The following is a 16327-nucleotide window of genomic DNA, read 5'->3' as shown; positions in this document are numbered from 1 at the left end:
GCCTTCCACTGGCCCTGGGCCCTAGGCCGACCCTTGGACTCAGACCTTAGCCTCCATCTTCTTTGTGATGAGTATACCACACGCCGAGGGCTGGCTGTGCGATGACAGGAGATGCGTGTGTGCCTGTGTGAGTGGAGTGTGTGTATGTGTGGTGTGTGAGGGGGGTGTGTGTGTGGGTGGGATGTGTGCATATGTGCATGAGTGTGTTTGGTGTGTGAGCAGTGGGTGTGTATATGTGCATTAGAGAATGTACATGTGTAAGTGGGGTGTCTGCAATGTGAGTGGGGTGTGTGCATAAGTACATGAGTGTGTGTATGGTGTGTGAATGGGGAGTGTATATATGTGCATGGGGGAGTGTGCATGTGTGAGTGGGGTGTGCATATTGCATGAGTATGTGTGTGGTGTATGAGGGGTGTATGTGTACCTGTGTGGGTTGTGTTCATGTGTGTATGTGTGTGAGTAGGGTGTGCGCATATGTGCATGTGGGGGTGTGAGTGGGATGTATGCCTATGTGCATGGGTGTGTGTGTGTGCATGTTTGTGGGTGAGGAGTGTATGTGGTGTGTGAGTGGAATGTGCATATATGTGCATGAGGGGGTTATACATGTGTGTGTGGTGTGTGAGTGAGGTGTGTGTGTGGTGTGTGCATGAGGGAATGTGTGTGTTGAGAGGTTTTTCATGGTGTGCCTGTATCTGCCTGTGGGGGAATGGGGGGTATATATGTGCATGGGTGGGGGTGTGTGTGAGTGGGGTGTGCACGGGGGTGCGTGTGTTGAGGGGTCTCACATGGTGTGCGTGTGTCTGCATGTGTGTGTGGTGTGAGTGGTGTGTGTGCACAGGTGTGTATATGAGTGGGGTTTGTGTACACAGATGCCTGTGTGCACGGGTGCGTGTGTGGGTGGGGTATGTATGCATGAGTGTGTGCACAGGTGCGTGTGTGCACATAGGTGCGTTAAGTGGGGGGTGTGCATGGGTATGTCACGGGTGCGTGTGTGAATGCAGTGTGTGTGCATGGGTGCATATGTGAGTGGGGTAGTGCATGGGTGCATGAGTGCATGTGTGGGTGGTGTGTGCATGGGCTGTGTGTGCACTAGTGTGTGTTTGGGGGTGTACACAGTTGCATGTGTGCACGGGGGCATGTGTGTGCACGGGTGTGTATGCACAGGTGCGTTGTGAGGGGGTGTGTGTGCACAGGTGCGCGTTGCACGGGTGCGTGAGTGGGCTGTGCGTGGGGGCGTGTACGAGTGCGCACGGCAGCCCAGCGCGGGGGCCTTGGCTGCTGGAGGACGCGGCTCCCCCGCAGGTGGTCCCGGCGCCCACGGCAGCCGCAGCCCACGGAGGCCGGCCCGGGCGCCCACCTGGCTCCAGGCGCCGTGTCCGCTCTCGGAGGCCCGGCGTGGTGGCCGGGGAGGCGGCCTCGCACGACCCTCACGCCTTTCCTGTTTCTGGGACCCAGTCACTGAGCGGCGCGGTGTCGCCCGACCTGGGGCTCCCTGGGGCACCCCGAGGCTGGGGACGCTCGTCCCCTCACCGCCTGGTTTGCCCGAGGAACCGAGAATGTGGGGGCACAAATTGCCAGCCTCGCCCCCGATGCAGCGAGTTCGGGCTAGGGGCGGGGTCCCGGGCCGCGCGGGGGTTCCGAACGGGTTCCAGAAGCCCGTGGGGAGGGCGCCTCAAAAATGGTGGTAAAGAGGGTCCTCCGCCCGGAAATGGTTGGGAGCCCCTCGCGTTCCCAGCACCCCACACGCCCCTTTACCTCTCCCGCCGTCCTCCTGGCGAGGGTGAGCATGCACGCGCGCCCACACACGCAGCCCAGCCGCCTGCACGCTCACGCACGTTCACACGGCTCCCTTCCACACGCCTACCCCAGCACCGCTAACGAAGGCCGCGGGGAGCCGGGCCTCCCCCACGTACCCGACGCACCGGCGGGCTCCGGCGGGAGGAGAGGCCCGCGGGCCCTGGACGGCGGCTGGGGGTCGGGGTGGGGAGCAGCCCGGGCCCCCGCAGTGCCCTGAGCGCGTCCTGTCGCCGCAGCGACGCCTTCCTGGAGGGCTACGTGCAGCAGTTCCTCTACACCTTCCGGTACTTCTGCACCCCCCACGACTTCCTGCACTTCCTGCTGGACCGCATCAACAGCACCCTGTCCAGGTACGGCCGCGACCCCCGGCGACCCCGGGCGCCTCGGTAGGGACTCCGCAGGGCCGGGGTCCCAGGGACCCCGACAAGGACGAGGCCGCGGCCTGGTCGGGGAAGGATGGGCAAAGACGGAGGACAGAGGGTACACGGGAAGGGACCCGGGCGGCAAGGCCGCGGACGCTCCGGGAGGCGGTGGCCGCGGCGGGTGTGGGGCCCGTGGGAGGCGAGCGCGTGCCAAGCCCTCGGCCTTCCGCGGCCGCACACGGGGTGAGGGCCAGGGTCAGGGGAGGGGAGGCGCGACGGACGGGCTGTGGCCTGCTGTCCAAGCCGGCCCGTCGCCCCCGCCAGACCCCCATGCGCCCCTCGGCAGGCCTGTGCGCGGGGCCCAGGCTGGGAGCTCCGGAGCCGCGGCCCAACGGCCGTCACCTCCCGCCCTGGGGGCAGGGACTCACAGGAGACACCTCCACGCGCAGAGCCCGGCTGCGGGGGTGACGGCCGCCCCAGGAGCCCGGAGCCCAGCTGGCCGGCTGCCGCCTCTGCGTCCCACCCCCCGAAGACGGCCTCGTCCAGACCCCACTCAGCCCTCCGCCCCCGCAGCGCACGGCCTCGCAGGGCTGGGGGGACCCGCGCGGCTCAGCTGTCGTCCCCTCTGCCCGCAGGGCCCACCAGGACCCCAGCTCAACCTTCACCAAGATCTACAAGCGAAGCTTCTGCCTGCTGCAGGCCTGGCTGGAGGACTGCTACGCCGTGGACTTCACCCGCAACAGCGGGCTCCTGGGCAGCCTCGAGGACTTCATCTCCTCCAAGGTGACGCGGGCACAGCCCCTGGACCCCGCGGGCGGCGCCGGGGCCCTGACGGCCACCACCGTCGGGGTGGCAAGTGACCGCCTTGCGCTCCTGCCCAGATCCTGCCCCTGGACGGCTCCGCGGAGCACCTGCTGGGCCTCCTGGAGGTGGGCGCGGAGCGGCGGGCCGAGGGCCCCTCACGGGGCGCGGACCTGGAGCACCCCAAGGAAGCCGAGGAGGACGCCAGGCCTCTCAACGCGCTCTGTAAGAGGCTCTCGGAAGACGGCGTCTCCCGGAAGGTGGGGGCCTCTCCCGGGTGGGCCTCCCGGGGCGGGCGCCGTGGCTCCCCAGCCCAGCCCGGCGAACTCCGGGGGCTGCGCGCACGTGGATCCGTGGGCAGACACGCCCACACGTGCTCCCCACGCTGCCGGCCGGGGCGCCAGCCCGTGAGGCCTCGCCCCGCAGAGGACAGGACGGCAGGGGAGCCCCGGCCCGGAGGACCAGCGTTCCCCACCCTCGGGCCAGGGGCCTGGGTGGAAGGCACCACTCGGGACGTGGCCCGGGCCGGGGGCCTGGGGGGCCTGTCCACAGTATACGGGCACTTCAGTGGCTCTGTCCGCGAGGGACCCGCCCGGGGGACCGGGACAGGTGTCCTTGGGCCAACACGGCCACGGGCGGGAGGCGTTTGCGCGGGGGCTGTAGCCGGCCGCTCCTCCCCGACCCCGCAGCGGGCCACCCACGCGCGGGCCGGCTGTGCCCGCGCCCCTTCAGCACGTCGCGCCTGCCCCGCAGAGCTTCCCCTGGAGGCTGAGCCGGGGCAACGGGCTGGCGCTGCCGCACAAGGAGCGTCAGTACAGCATCGCGGCGGCGCTGCCCAAGCCCTGCTTCCTCGAGGACCTGTACGGGCCGTACGCCAGGGCCGGCGAGAAGGGGCCCTGCCTCCTGACCGAGTACAGCACCCAGCAGCTCTGCAGCCAGCTGACGCTCCTGCAGCAGGTGAGGGCGCCCCCGGCCCCCCTGTGCCCCCCGCGGGCCTCCCCCGCCCGTCCCCCTCCCCCACCCCCGCCCGCGGCCCCCGCCTCCCCGAGCCCGCCCCACGCGCCCCACGCCTGGGCCCCAGGTGGCAGCCGAGGCGGTGACCGAGCGATCCCACCTGCGGCCACGACGGCTGCGCGGCGGGTCCCCGACACGCGGCCCGGCCTCGAGGCCCGGAGACGCCCGACGCCCGCGCCCTTGTCTCCGGCAGGAGCTGTTCCAAAAGTGCCATCCCGTCCACTTCCTGAACTCCCGGGCCCTGGGCGTCATGGACAAGAGTGTGGCCATCCCCAAGTGAGTGTCGTCCGGGCCGCGGCCGGAGCCAGGGCTTGGGGCCTCCCCGAGGGGCCCGTCTACGGCCCGGGCCCGGCGCCCCCGCGTGCGCAGAGCCCCCTGCGGCCCCCGCGGACCTGGCAGCGCCCCGCGGCCCCGCCGTGACGGGCACCCGTGTCTCCCCAGGGCCAGCTCCTGCGAGTCCCTGTCAGCCAAAACCTGCAGCCTGTTTCTGCCCAATTACGTGCAGGACAAGTACCTCCTACAGCTCTTGCGGAGCGCGGACGACGTCAGCACCTGGGTGGCCGCCGAGATCGTGACCAGCCACACCTCCAAGGTGGGCGCCTCAGCTCCGTCCCACAGGGGCCTTCGCGGCCGAGCGCGGCCGCCGGCTGCCTCCCGGGGACCCGCGGGCGTGCCCCACGCGCGGGGAAGCCACGCTCAACCCCAGGCAACGGCTACAAGTAGCGTCACAGCTTCCGCGGACGGTGACGTCGGCCACACGGTCGGCTCCCCGCGGCGCCGCCTGCAAGTGCGCACTGGCTCTGCACGCCGGGGCGAGCCCCTCCTCCGTGGAACCTGCACACGTATCCGTGGGCACGCAGAGCCCCACGCGTGTGCACACGCCAGTACGCACAAATACACGCCTTCACGCACACCCCTCACACCTACCTCCTCACACTCCCTCACGCCCCTCACACGCTCCACACACTCCCTCACACACACACCCTCACACTCCCTCATGCCCTTACACACTATCCCTCACGTTCCCTCACTCCCCCTCACACACAATCCCTCACACTGTTACACACCCCGTTACACTGCCTCACACACTCCCTAATGCCTCCTCACACACCCTCACACCCCCTTCACACTCTCACACTCCGTCACACACACACACTATCCCTCACCCCTTTACATAGTCCGACACACTCCCCCCACACACACTCCCTCCTGTGTCCTCACACGGCCCCTCGCACCCCCTCACACACATGCCCCCTAACACACACTCCGCTTCACACACACCCCTCACACACCTACCTCCTCACTCACAGTCCCTCACGCTCCCTCACACCGCCTCACACACTCCCTCATGCCTCCTCACACACTCCCCCACTCCCGCTCACACATGCCCTCACACGCCTCCTCACACTCTTCACACACACTCACACTCCCTCACACACACACCCTCACATACTCCCTTATGACCCCTCACACACATGCCCCCTCACACTCCCTCACGCTCCCTCACCCCCTCACACTATCCCTCGTGCCCCCTCACAGCCCGACACGCCCCCTCACACACAGCTGCCTTCGCACACATAGTGCCTGACCCCCGAGCCTCTCCCGAATCGTCTGTTACCCACATAGCTCCTCTCACAGATTCCCCGACACGCACGCCCTCTCTCTGCCGCGCTCACACCTGCTCACACACTCACACTCACGCTCGGTTCAGTCAGAGGGCACCCCCGAGGGGCTCCCGGCGCCCCGTGCCTGAGCCGGCTCCCAGGGCGGGGACCGTGGCGCCCGGCTGTGCCCCGTCCTGCTCACCCCGCGCCCCTGGAGCCCGTCCCCGTGAGGCGGCACCGGCAGGCGGAGGACTGAGGGCCGCGCGCTGGGGCAGCCCCGTGTGACGCGGCCCCTTCCCGGGTGGACACCGCCGCTCCGCGGGCAGCGACCCCTCGACGCGGCTGCGGCCCGAGCCCCACGGGCCGCCCCTTCCCAGCAGCCCCCCCGCGGCCCACGCTCCCCACACCTGGCGCGGGTGGCCCTGACCGCGTCCCCGCCCCCCAGCTGCAGGTGACTCTGCTCTCCAAGTTCCTGCTGATCGCCAAGTCCTGCTACGAGCAAAGGAACTTCGCGACGGCCATGCAGATCCTGGGGGGCCTGGAGCACCTCGCCGTGAGGCAGTCCCCCGTGAGTGGCGGCCCGGCCGCGGGGGGCGCACGGGCACCGGCCGGGCCGCGCCTCACCGTGCGTTTCTTCCAGGCCTGGAGGGTTCTACCCGCGAAGATAGCGGAGGTCATGGAGGAGCTGAAAGCCGTGGAGGTACTGGCGCCCCGCGGCCCCGCCCCGCAGCCGGAGCAGCCCAGGCAGCCCCCACTACCCGGCCGCGTCCCCCGGGCCTCACCGGGCGGGAGGGGGCGCCCAGAGGCGGGACCCGCACAGCGCCCACTGGAAGGCCGCGCACCCGACGGCGGCAGCGACCCCCGGCCCGGACGGCTGGCGCGCGTGCCCTGGCGCTCGGCCTCCCTGTTGCTCCCGGGCCGCCCGCGCCCCTCCGCGGCCCGGCGACAGCGGGTCAGGGCCGAGCTGCCGCGCCCGGGGGCTGCATGCGGCTCCCCGCCGCGGGCCCGTCCCTCCGGCCGCAGCACTCACCCCCTCACCCCCTCACCCGTGCCCGCCCGCGCCCTGGCCGGCCCGCAGGTCTTCCTGAAGAGCGACAGCCTGTGTCTGATGGAAGGCCGCCGCTTCCGCGCCCAGCCCACGCTGCCCTCGGCCCGCCTCCTGGCCATGCACATCCAGCAGCTGGAGACCGGGGGCTTCACCATGACCAACGGCGCCCACAGGTGGAGCAAGCTCAGGTGAGGGGGCCGCGCCCTGGGGCTGCTGCACTGCGGCCAGTCCTCGCCCCCCCCCCCCCCGTGCTGCCGCGGGGCCCCTGCCCGGCACCCGGGGCCACCTGCCTGGGAGGGGCTGCTGGCGGTGACCCCCGTGGCGCCCCGGGCGAGGAGCCCCGCCTCCAGACGCCCTCCCCGTCAGGGTGCCCTTGCCCCCCTTGCCGCCCCCGCAGCACCCACGCGGGCGAGCGGGTCGGGGCAGGGCAGGCCTCGGCAGCCACGGCCCAGGGGGCCCGGAGCCCCGCAGCGCCCCCTCCCCGGTCACCAGCTTGACGGTTGTCTGACGCGCAGCACAGCGCGCGGTCGGCGCCGGCGACACAGAACGCAGCGGCTGGAGGGAAGGCCACCGTCCAGAGGCGGCGGGGCGGGCTCTGACGACGCCCCTTGCCCTGCTTTACGTCCGATGTGCACGCATGTTTGTCTTCGACTTATGTTCTTTAGTTTTTAGAGACAGAGAGACATGGGCGGTGGGGTGGGGCAGAGGCACAGGGACACCCCCAAGCAGGCTCCACGCCCTGCACGGAGCCCCACGCAGGGCTCGATCTCAGGACCCGGGGACCGCGACTGTAATCAGACTGAGCCCCCCGGGCGCCCCGCACGTTTGTGTTTTAACAACCAAAAGTGCACCCTTCGTGCTGGCCCCGCCGTCCCTCGTCCACCACCAGGGTGGGAACCTCTGTAAGGCCCGCAGCCTCCCCGGGCATTAGTCCCGACTTCTGCTTCCTGCTCCCCGTGTCCTGGACGACACCCGGGGCGTGCGGGTCACAGCGCTCCGGGGAAGGGAGCCCTGGGACCCGGCGGTGGCCAGTTCCCAGGGCGTAGATGCTCCCACGGTGGCGGCTCCTGAGCCGCATCACGTCCCTGAGCACAGCCCTGGGGCGACCCGGCGTGCGTCTGCCCCGGGGACCTCCTCTGGGGACCCTCGGGGGCTGGCCCTGGGGGTGTCCTTCCTGGACCCCTGAGCACCGACCAGGCGCAACACAGACTTGCAGTGTTCATGCGCTAGAAGTGGCTGGATGGACCGACGGACCGAGGGACGGACGGCAGGGCAGGCGGGCAGGCGGGCCGAGGCTGGCGTGGGCTCCGGCCCCGAGCTGCCGCTGGACGCCGTCCGGTTCGCGTGCCTCCCAGGACACGCGGGGAGTTCACAGGCCCGGCTCGCGCACACCGACGCGCACGTCTTGTCCCCGACGCAGGAACATCGCCAAGGTGGTGAGCCAGGTGCACGCGTTCCAGGAGAACCCCTACACGTTCGCCCCCGACCCCAAGCTGCAGTCCTACCTCAAGCAAAGGATCGCCCGCTTCAGCGGGGCCGACGTCTCCGTGTTAGCGGCCGACAGCAGGGCCTCCCTCCACCACGTGAGCAGCGAGAAGCACTCGCGGAAGATCCAGGACAAGCTGCGCAGAATGAAGGCCACGTTTCAGTAGCGGGGGGAGGGGGGCCCCCCCGGGGCGAGAACTGCAGCGCGGGGGGCGGGGGCTGGGAGAGGAGCCCCGCGGCCCGGCCAGGCGAGCGGCCTTCGCCCGGGGCTCAGGCTGGGCCCGGGGGGTGGAGGCCCAGGGCCCGGAGGGGACGGGCTCCCGCGGAGGCGGGCTCTTCCTGCTCGGGTAAAACTATATTTACAAATTAAAACAATAATAGAGTAAGTGAACTCCCCAGGAGCCGTATTCGCACCCACACTTCTAGAGATGAACCGCTCCCACCCAGCTCCGGGGATCCCCCAGACCCCACCCACCCCCCCGACTCAGAGCACTGTTTCCAGGAGTCTGGCTTCCGTCTGCCCAGCAACCAAGGACCAAAACGACCTCCGACCCCCATGCCAACCCAGGTTCCAGGGCTTTCCGAGCCGTCCACTGGCCCGAGGCTTCCCAGTGGCCCAAGCCCCTAACCGGGTCCAGACTCCCCTGCCCAGGCCTCCCGCTCCCTTCCACCCAGACCCGCCCCCTGCTTCCACCCAAGTCTCCCCCGGCCCCCTCCCTCACCCCCGCCCTCCAGACCTCTCCACACACTCTCCCCTCCTACCCCCCCACCTCACCCCTTACTCCCCACCCTCCAGACCTCCCCCCAGACCCCAATCGCCCCCTCCCATCCATCTGGCCTCCCCCCAGGCCTCCCCCTCCCTTCCACTCAGGCCCCCCAGATCTCCTCCCACACTCTTCCAGACCTCCCCTCACACCCCACACTTCACCCCCACAAGCCCCGCTTCCCCCGACCCTCCTTGCAGACCTCCTCCTAGGGGAGCAGCTCAGCTCACCCCTGTTCCAGCCTAAGCAGGGGTGCCCGAGTTTTGCAGCCGCTGCCCCAACAGGCCCGATGGGGTTTCGGTCCCAGCCCAGCCTCCTGCTGCTGGTGAGCACCTCACAGCTCCACGCTGGCAGCCAAGTGCCCGCGGCCCCTCGCGCCCTCCACCCTTGCCAACCCCACCACCTACGACAGCTCCCGGGGAGGCCTGTCAGGCTCTGCTTCCTCGCAAAGCACACGGACAGCAGCTCCAGGGCAGCCCCTCCGGCGGCCTGGGGCCCGTGCCCACCTGCCTTCTGCAGCCGTGCATGCGCTGCACACGCCTGTGCCCAGGCTCCTGCCGCTTGCCTTCACTAGAGCTTTGTCACAGCCGAGGACAGAGGACGGGTGCTGCCCGGATGGTGCCAGGCTCTTCCCGGGGCTCCGTTTCTGGCCGGTGCTGGGGGCCGCTCGGCAGCGAGAAGGCCCCCTGGGCCAGGCGTGCGGGCACGGAAGTGTGGTCCGAGCCCCGACACCATCGCAGGTGCCAACGTCCTTCAGTGGCAAATCGCCGGGAGACCCAGGGCTGTTCTCACCTCAGAATCACGGATTCTTACGACAACCAGCCAGTGGGATTCTGGGAAAGCGGCTACTTGCAATAAAATGCTGAGTTTGTAACGTCAAGATGTGTTTCCCACATAAATTCATCGGAGACTTACTTCCGGGACGCGGAGGACTCGGTACCCCGCCACGCGGAGGCGGGGCTTCTGGCCTTCACACGAGGACCCCGATCCACTAATCAACGCTGACGTTCAGATTCCGAGGTTGCAGCGGCGGAGTCCCCGAGCCTAGTTAGCGTCTGGCGCCGATACACATTCCAGTCGTAACGATTTCTTCGCGGGAAGTGACCGGGCTTTCGGCTTAAGCACGACTGTCTGCATGTCGCCCGAATGTCACTGGCACAGATTTCTAAATAAAACCATTTCTACGGACACGGCTTCAGACGCCTTATTTTGTCTGTCTCCCAAGTGACACTTGCCCTGGGGGGTCAGGGTGGGCTCCTCAGGGGTGCTCCTGACGGCACCAGGGGACGCGGAGTACCGGCCACAGCCGTGTCCTTGGGAGGCACAGAGACGGGCCAGGTCTGCCGATCCATTCAATTCAGGGCCCCCAGAAGTGAACCCCATCACTCCGGGGCAAACTGCCTGAAATCGCGGAGCCCCCGAGGCCCCCGTCCCGAGGCCCCAAGGCGACTCCACCACGGTCTGTGGGCGGCAGTGAGCTCAGCCCACCGGAGCCTAGGGCGGGACGACAGCTCTTCCGTCCTCCTCCTCCATCCTCTGTCCGGGGCAGGGCCGGCTTCCGGCTGCTGGGAAGGGTCCTGGGGGAAGAGCTTAGGGTTGGGGGAGGCCGTGGGCGCAGAGGATTCGGGGACATGATGTGGCACCTTTGGCAGGAGCCCCCGGGAAGCCCTCCACGTGGCAGGGGACCCCGAAGAACAAGGGCACCGTGGGCAGCAGCTGCCACCGCTAGGTGGATCGCGCATCCCAGCCGTGGGTGGAGGGGTGGGTCCGGTCCTCACCCACTTTAAAATCGCTGTAGCCCGGTATCTCTTGCTCCCAGAGACTCGAGCAAGGCCATGAGGACCATGAGGAGCTCCTCTGCACCGGGGCCAAGCAAATCACCGGGTTGTCCTCTAGGTGACCCCTGAGCGCCCCCTCAGCCAGGGTTCCAGGTACCCCCACCAGGGCAGTCCCCTCCCACACCAGCCAGACCACCCAGGACCACCAGGCTGGAGCAAGCGTCAGGTGGCCCCGAGTGGGCCAAGCGGACCTGCAGGGAGCGGCGCCGGCTGGCCAGCCCAGGAGCCGCGGGGACACCGGCACAGGCCCGCTGAAGGCCCGCGGAGCCCCACGCAGCCAGGCCCCGGGGCACGGCGCCCCGTCAGGAGGGAAGGCCCGGCTCTGGCCCCAGAATCGCCAGCTCCAGCCACTGCTCGGAGCACTGGGTTACGCTGCGCCGAACAGCTCGGTGTCCTGTGTGCTGTAGGGTGCGTGGGCTCCCGGGTCCCGGTGGATGGGTCCAGGCCGGCCTTCCTGGACCGCCCTGCGGGCAGGGGCACTCTGGGGCTGTCCTCTGGCCGCCCTTGCCGTTTGGGGCTTGTTCTACGAGCGCCGGGGCTTCCCATGGGTCGCCCCGCGTGGGCCTGCCCGTCTCCTCACCCACCTCCCACCCCTTTGGGGGCTGACCTAAGGCACCGTGGGAAGCGGTGCTCAGAAAGGAAAGTGTGGGGCCAAAGACCACATAAGGCCTGCAGTCCAGTTCACCAGCATCCCCATGCGCCATCCTACAGCCGCTTCCCTTACACACGAGGGCTCACGGATGGAGAAGGAAATCACAGATAAGGGAGCCAGGCCTCCTGCTGTCGGAGAAAGACGTGGCCGAGAAGCCAGTGGAGACGCAAGGTGTGTGTGGACCTGTGGGTCGGTGTCCTCACCCCCTCCCCCACGCCAGCACAGGGCTGTCATGGCCCCCATGGTGTTCTGGGTGGACCATCTCTGCCGTGGGCCATGCCGGGCACCGTGGGGCAGGGGGTTCCCAGCACCTCTGGTCTGCACCCCCCAGATGCCAGCAGCACCCCCATGTGTGACAGCCAGCATCTCCAGATGCCATCAAACATACCCTGGGGGACAAACTACTCCCCCCAAGAACTGGTGGCCTGGAAGCAGTGACACCCCAGGAGCATCAGTACACCCTGTACCCAGATACCATCCTCTGGGAAAAAAAGGAAGCACAGATTTTTGGAGAAATGGCCGAATGGTTGATTCTAGGGCTGGAATTGGTCAAGTACAAGATGAGCAGAAGTTTCTGGTCACACTGCATAACCAGGAAGTGTGGGGGGCGGGGCGTAGAGCATGTCAGAAGGACACGGGAGGAGAGGGAAAGGGGAAGGCTGGTATCCTTGACCTCTACACACCATGTGTGGACCTGCACCCTGCAACCAGAGAGCACCCCTGAGTCACCCACCAGGAGCAATTCCGGGATAACCCCAAGCAGCACGTGTCGGTGCCCCGGGCGCGGCCTGGTTTACCCACGAGGGTGGGGTGCAGGATGCCTGGACCCCCGCAGGGCAGGGAGGGGACGCGGAGACCTGGCAGGCGCCACGTTCAGCCGCGTTCACTTCTCGGTCTTCCTCCAAAAACCCGTAACCCCAGGCTAATCACGAGAAGGCGCCCGGCAGACCCAAGTACAGGGGCACCCACAGAACGCCCGAGAGGCTCCTCCACGCGTCAGGAACGTGGAAAACAAGAGCGAGAAGCTGCCAGGGTCCCGAGGGGTAGGGGAGGCAGGGCAGGACGCGGGACCGGGTCTGGGGACGGCAGAGGCGCATCTGCGGGAAACCTGGTAAGACCCAGACTGCGGCTCAGCCCACGGCGCTGGGCCACCGAGACTTTCTCAGCTGGGACGGAGGTGCCGGCAGCTCACCTGAAGGGCAGCACGGGGACGCCAGCGTCTTCCCTGCCACCTGGCTGTAAACCTAAAACTATCCCAAATAAAAAACTGTAAAAGCTACCAGAGCTGGTGCACAGAAACACGATGGATTTCTGTTGTTTCTCGTCGTATTCGACGACCTTGCTAAATCCGTTCAATTCCAATAACGTCCTCGCAGGTTATTTTGTACGTTCCCTATTTGTAATCGCGTCAGCTGCAAACGATCGTGGCTTTACTTGTTTCCTTCCGACCTTCATGAGCCTCATTCCTTTTTCTTGTCTTATTGCTCTGGCTAAACCTCTAGAATAACGTCGACTACAACGAGTCACTGGTGCTTGGTTGCAGCACCGTTGGCTCATTCCGAATCGCCCCCAGGGATGCTCAACATTCTTAGTCCTGACGCGCGCTGCAGACTCTTTAACAAAACGGTTTTCTGCGGAGCGTGAGCCCCGCCCGCGGGCCCTGGGCAGGCCCTGCCCTCGCGGCCGCAGGGGCGCAGGCGGCCCCACCCCGCGCACGCGCACCCCCGCAGGTGGGGGAGGTCGCAGCTAAGGCCGCGGGGCGGGGCGGGGCGGGGCGGGGCGGGGCGGGGGCGCCTCGTGGCGTGGAACGTTCCAGGGCTCGGGGTGCGGGGCGGTGGCGGGGCCCGCACATGCGTAAAAGCGAGTCGCCGCTGCGCCCCGGGGCTGGCGGCCGTGCGCGTTCGCTCCTGCGCGCGAGAGCCTGAGAAGCAGGTGGTTCCAGGTCGGGGCCCGCGCGGCCCGGGTGCGAGTCGGCGGGGGCGGGGCGGGGCGGGGCGGGGCGCGCGGGGGCGCGCGGGGGCGGGCGGCGTAGACCTGCGGCTCCCGCTGCGGCTCCCGCTGCGGCTCCAGCTCCGTCTCCCGCTCGCTCGCACCGTCCGAGCGCGTGTGCGCGGCCTCGCTCGGGCCCCCGACCCCGGCCCCGGCCCCGGCCCCGGGATGCTGCTCCGGCCGCGCCGGCCGCCCCCGCCCGCCCTCCCCGCGCCGGCCTCGCCGGACAGCCCGGACCCCGAGCCGCGGACCCCGCCCCGACGGCCCGCCTCGCCCGGCGCGCTGGCGGCGCCCGCGTCCCCCGCGCCCCCCGCGCCCCCCGCGCCCCCCGCGTCCCCCGGCCTCCGCGGCTCGCCCGTGTCCCCGGGCTCGGCGCAGCGCACGCCCTGGAGCGCCCGCGAGACGGAGCTGCTGCTGGGCACGCTCCTGCAGCCGGCCGTGTGGCGCGCGCTGCTGCTCGACCGCCGCCAGGCGCTGCCCACCTACCGCCGCGTGTCGGCCGCGCTGGCCCGCCAGCAGGTGCGCCGCACCCCCGCGCAGTGCCGCCGCCGCTACAAGTTCCTCAAGGACAAGCTCCGCGACGCGCACGGCCAGCCGCCCGGGCCCTTCGACGCGCAGATCCGCGAGCTCATGGGGCTGCTGGGCGAGAACGGGCACCCCCGCGGCCGCCGCCGCTCCCCGGGGCCCGGGCGCCCCCCGCGCGGACGTCGGCCGGCCCCCGAGCCAGGTAAGGGGGGCGGGGCCCGGGGGGGACGGGGGGGCGGTAGGGGTGGGGGTCAGGGCCCGGGGAGCGGGGGCGCAGGGGCCGGGAGGGGCGGGTGGGGGTCAGGGCCCGGGGAGCTGGGGCGCAGGGGCCGGGAGGGGACGGGTGGGGAACGGGAGGGGGTGGTCAGGGCCGGGGAAAGCGGGGCCGGGAGGGGACGGGGGGGGGGTAGGGGTGGGGGTCAGGGCCCGGGAAGCGGGGGCGGTCCTGGGGCGCAGGGGCCTGAACGCGACGGGATGGGGGGTAGAGGGTGGGGGTCAGAGCCCCGAGAGGGGACGGGTCGGGGGTAAGGGTGGGGATCAGGGCCGCGGGTCTGAAGCGGGGGCGGTCCTGGGGCGCAGGGGCCGGGAGGGGACAGGATGGGGGGTAGAGGTGGGGGCCGGGGCCCGGGGGCAGGGCCCTTCTGAGCCCGGCCCGCCGCCCCCGCCGCCCCGCAGACGTCCTGCCGCCGCCCTCCGCCCGCGACCCCGACGCAGAGTCCGCCTGGAGGCTCAGGTTCAGCCCGACCCCGCCCAAGTCTGCAGACGCGCCCCGCGCCCCGGGCTCCCCGCCGCTGCTCTCCGCCGCCCCCGCGCCCGGCCGCCACGAGGACAGCGCGCCGTTCCGCGCCCCGGGCTCCCCGCCGCCGCCGTCCCTGGACCGGGAGGACCCCGAGTCTCCGCCCCGGCGCCCCGAGCACCACGCGCCCCCGCAGGCCGCGGCCCCGTCGCTGAACACCGCCCTGCTGCAGACCCTGGGGCACCTGGGCGACATCGTGGCCATCCTGGGCCCCCTGCGCGACCAGCTGCTGACCCTGAACCAGCACGTGGAGCAGCTGCGCGGCTCCTTCGACCAGACGGTGTCCCTGGCCGTGGGCTTCATCTTGGGCAGCGCCGCGGCCTCGGAGCGAGGCGTCCTGGCCGACCTGCGGGAGTGAGGCCCGCCTGCCCGTCCGGTAGGGGCGCGTCTCCTGCGACCGGTCCCGCCGCCCACCCCTACTCCCAGTCTAGGTAGTTCAATAAAGAGATTGTTTATTCCCGACCTCGTTCTGCGAATGTGCTGGTGGGGCCTGCGGAGCCAGACCCCAGGGAGGACCCAGGGGTGTGCGGGGCTGCTGGCCGGTAGGTTGGGGTCCTTGGACCCCCAGGTCTCCCACACCCTGGGCTCCAGGACGCAGCACAGCAGCACAGACCAGCCTCTGCCTTCACGGGAGCCCTGCTGAGCAGGACGCTGGGAGGGGGTGGGAGTGGCAGTGACCTCCCAGCCCGACCCTGTGGGCGGGTCCCCTCCCCTGCTGCCCCAGGCAGGCCTAAGGAGCGGCCGGAGAGCTAAGGCACCTCCGGGAAGGGGCTTCTTTAGTCCCGGGGAAGTGGTTGCTCTGGGTGGGCCCAGGCGGCCCTGGCAGGGGCTCTGAGACTTTGGACTTAGGTCAAGGACCAGGCCCCTGCTGTTCTGGGAAGACTTGGCCAGAACCGCCCTGGGAGCATTTTCCAAATAGTAATTGTGACCCCACCCTCCACAGGTGGATCCGAAAGGGCCGTGGAGGGGCTCCCGCCCTGGGGAGATAAGGAAGTAGCCGGGGGCTCCTGCCCAACATAACAATAGTTTCCCAAGTAGGGGCTCATTCAGACGCTCAGGTGCCCCGGGCCACAAAGCTCAGTGAGGGGGTGGGCGTTCTGCAGGCCTGTGTTCCAAGGTTCCTGCAGTCCCTGGGGCTCTGCGGTGGGTGGTGGGCCTAGGGTGGGCTACAAGCCCCTCCCCCAAGTCCTTTTCAGGAGTCAGTGGAAGAAGCCCCCGGTGGGAGCAGGAGTGGTCTCCCCGAGCCCAAAAGCTGAGCCCACCTCTCCACGGTGTCGATGGCAGGTCCTGGGGGCCTGTGAGACCACGACCGTAGAGGTGACGATGTCCCCTGGTGCAAGACACGCTCGTCTCTGCTTCACGATCCTGGCCCTTTGCCATCCAGACCCTCTTAGGTCACAGCCAGGGTGGGCAAATCTGCCAGCCCCCCAGGGGTAGGGACAATAGAGCGCCCCAAACTCCCTCGCCAGCCCCTTCTGCGGAGGAGGGAACCCCAAGGTTCCTCGCCTGGTATCCTCAGTGCTTCAGGCCCGGGAGGGGAGGGGTCTTGGCTGTTCCCATCGCCCTGGCTCAGCCCAGCGGCTCGGCCGGATGCTCCGCTCTTTAAAAACGTGCGGTGAAAAAAAAAAAAAAAAAAAAAAAACGTGCGGTGG

General features: G+C 69.1%; 2 protein-coding genes across 2 annotated transcripts in view; both read left to right on the top strand.

Moving 5' to 3' along the window:
* KNDC1 (kinase non-catalytic C-lobe domain containing 1) overlaps positions 1-10063 on the top strand; it is a 51843-nt gene extending 41780 nt beyond the window's left edge. Inside the window, exons 22-31 of the mRNA XM_077877096.1 lie at positions 2034-2147; positions 2795-2942; positions 3041-3220; positions 3714-3917; positions 4168-4250; positions 4416-4566; positions 6024-6146; positions 6219-6278; positions 6657-6814; positions 8047-10063. Of these exons, the coding sequence (XP_077733222.1) occupies positions 2034-2147; positions 2795-2942; positions 3041-3220; positions 3714-3917; positions 4168-4250; positions 4416-4566; positions 6024-6146; positions 6219-6278; positions 6657-6814; positions 8047-8278 (1453 nt within the window). The 3' untranslated portion in view covers positions 8279-10063. The remainder of the gene's footprint in view (positions 1-2033; positions 2148-2794; positions 2943-3040; positions 3221-3713; positions 3918-4167; positions 4251-4415; positions 4567-6023; positions 6147-6218; positions 6279-6656; positions 6815-8046) is intronic.
* Positions 10064-13252: 3189 nt separating this feature from the next.
* Positions 13253-16234, top strand: UTF1 (undifferentiated embryonic cell transcription factor 1). Its single transcript, XM_077877016.1, has 2 exons — positions 13253-14081; positions 14555-16234. The coding sequence occupies exons 1-2, from the start codon at positions 13523-13525 to the stop codon at positions 15031-15033; spliced, it is 1038 nt and encodes a 345-aa protein (XP_077733142.1). The 5' UTR covers positions 13253-13522; the 3' UTR covers positions 15034-16234.
* Positions 16235-16327: the final 93 nt, after the last annotated feature.

The sequence above is a fragment of the Canis aureus genome, chromosome 29 (assembly GCF_053574225.1).
Source record: "Canis aureus isolate CA01 chromosome 29, VMU_Caureus_v.1.0, whole genome shotgun sequence".
NCBI lineage: Eukaryota > Metazoa > Chordata > Mammalia > Carnivora > Canidae > Canis > Canis aureus.
Note: the sequence above shows the minus strand (reverse complement) of the source record. Positions and strands in the feature narration are given on the sequence as shown.

Coding starts and splice junctions, on each gene's coding strand:
- UTF1 (XM_077877016.1), top strand. CDS start 13,523: ATGCTGCTCCGGCCGCGCCGGCCGCCCCCGCCCGCCCTCCCCGCGCCG. Junction 14,082..14,554: donor TCGGCCGGCCCCCGAGCCAG/GTAAGGGGGGCG, acceptor GCCGCCCCGCAG/ACGTCCTGCCGCCGCCCTCC.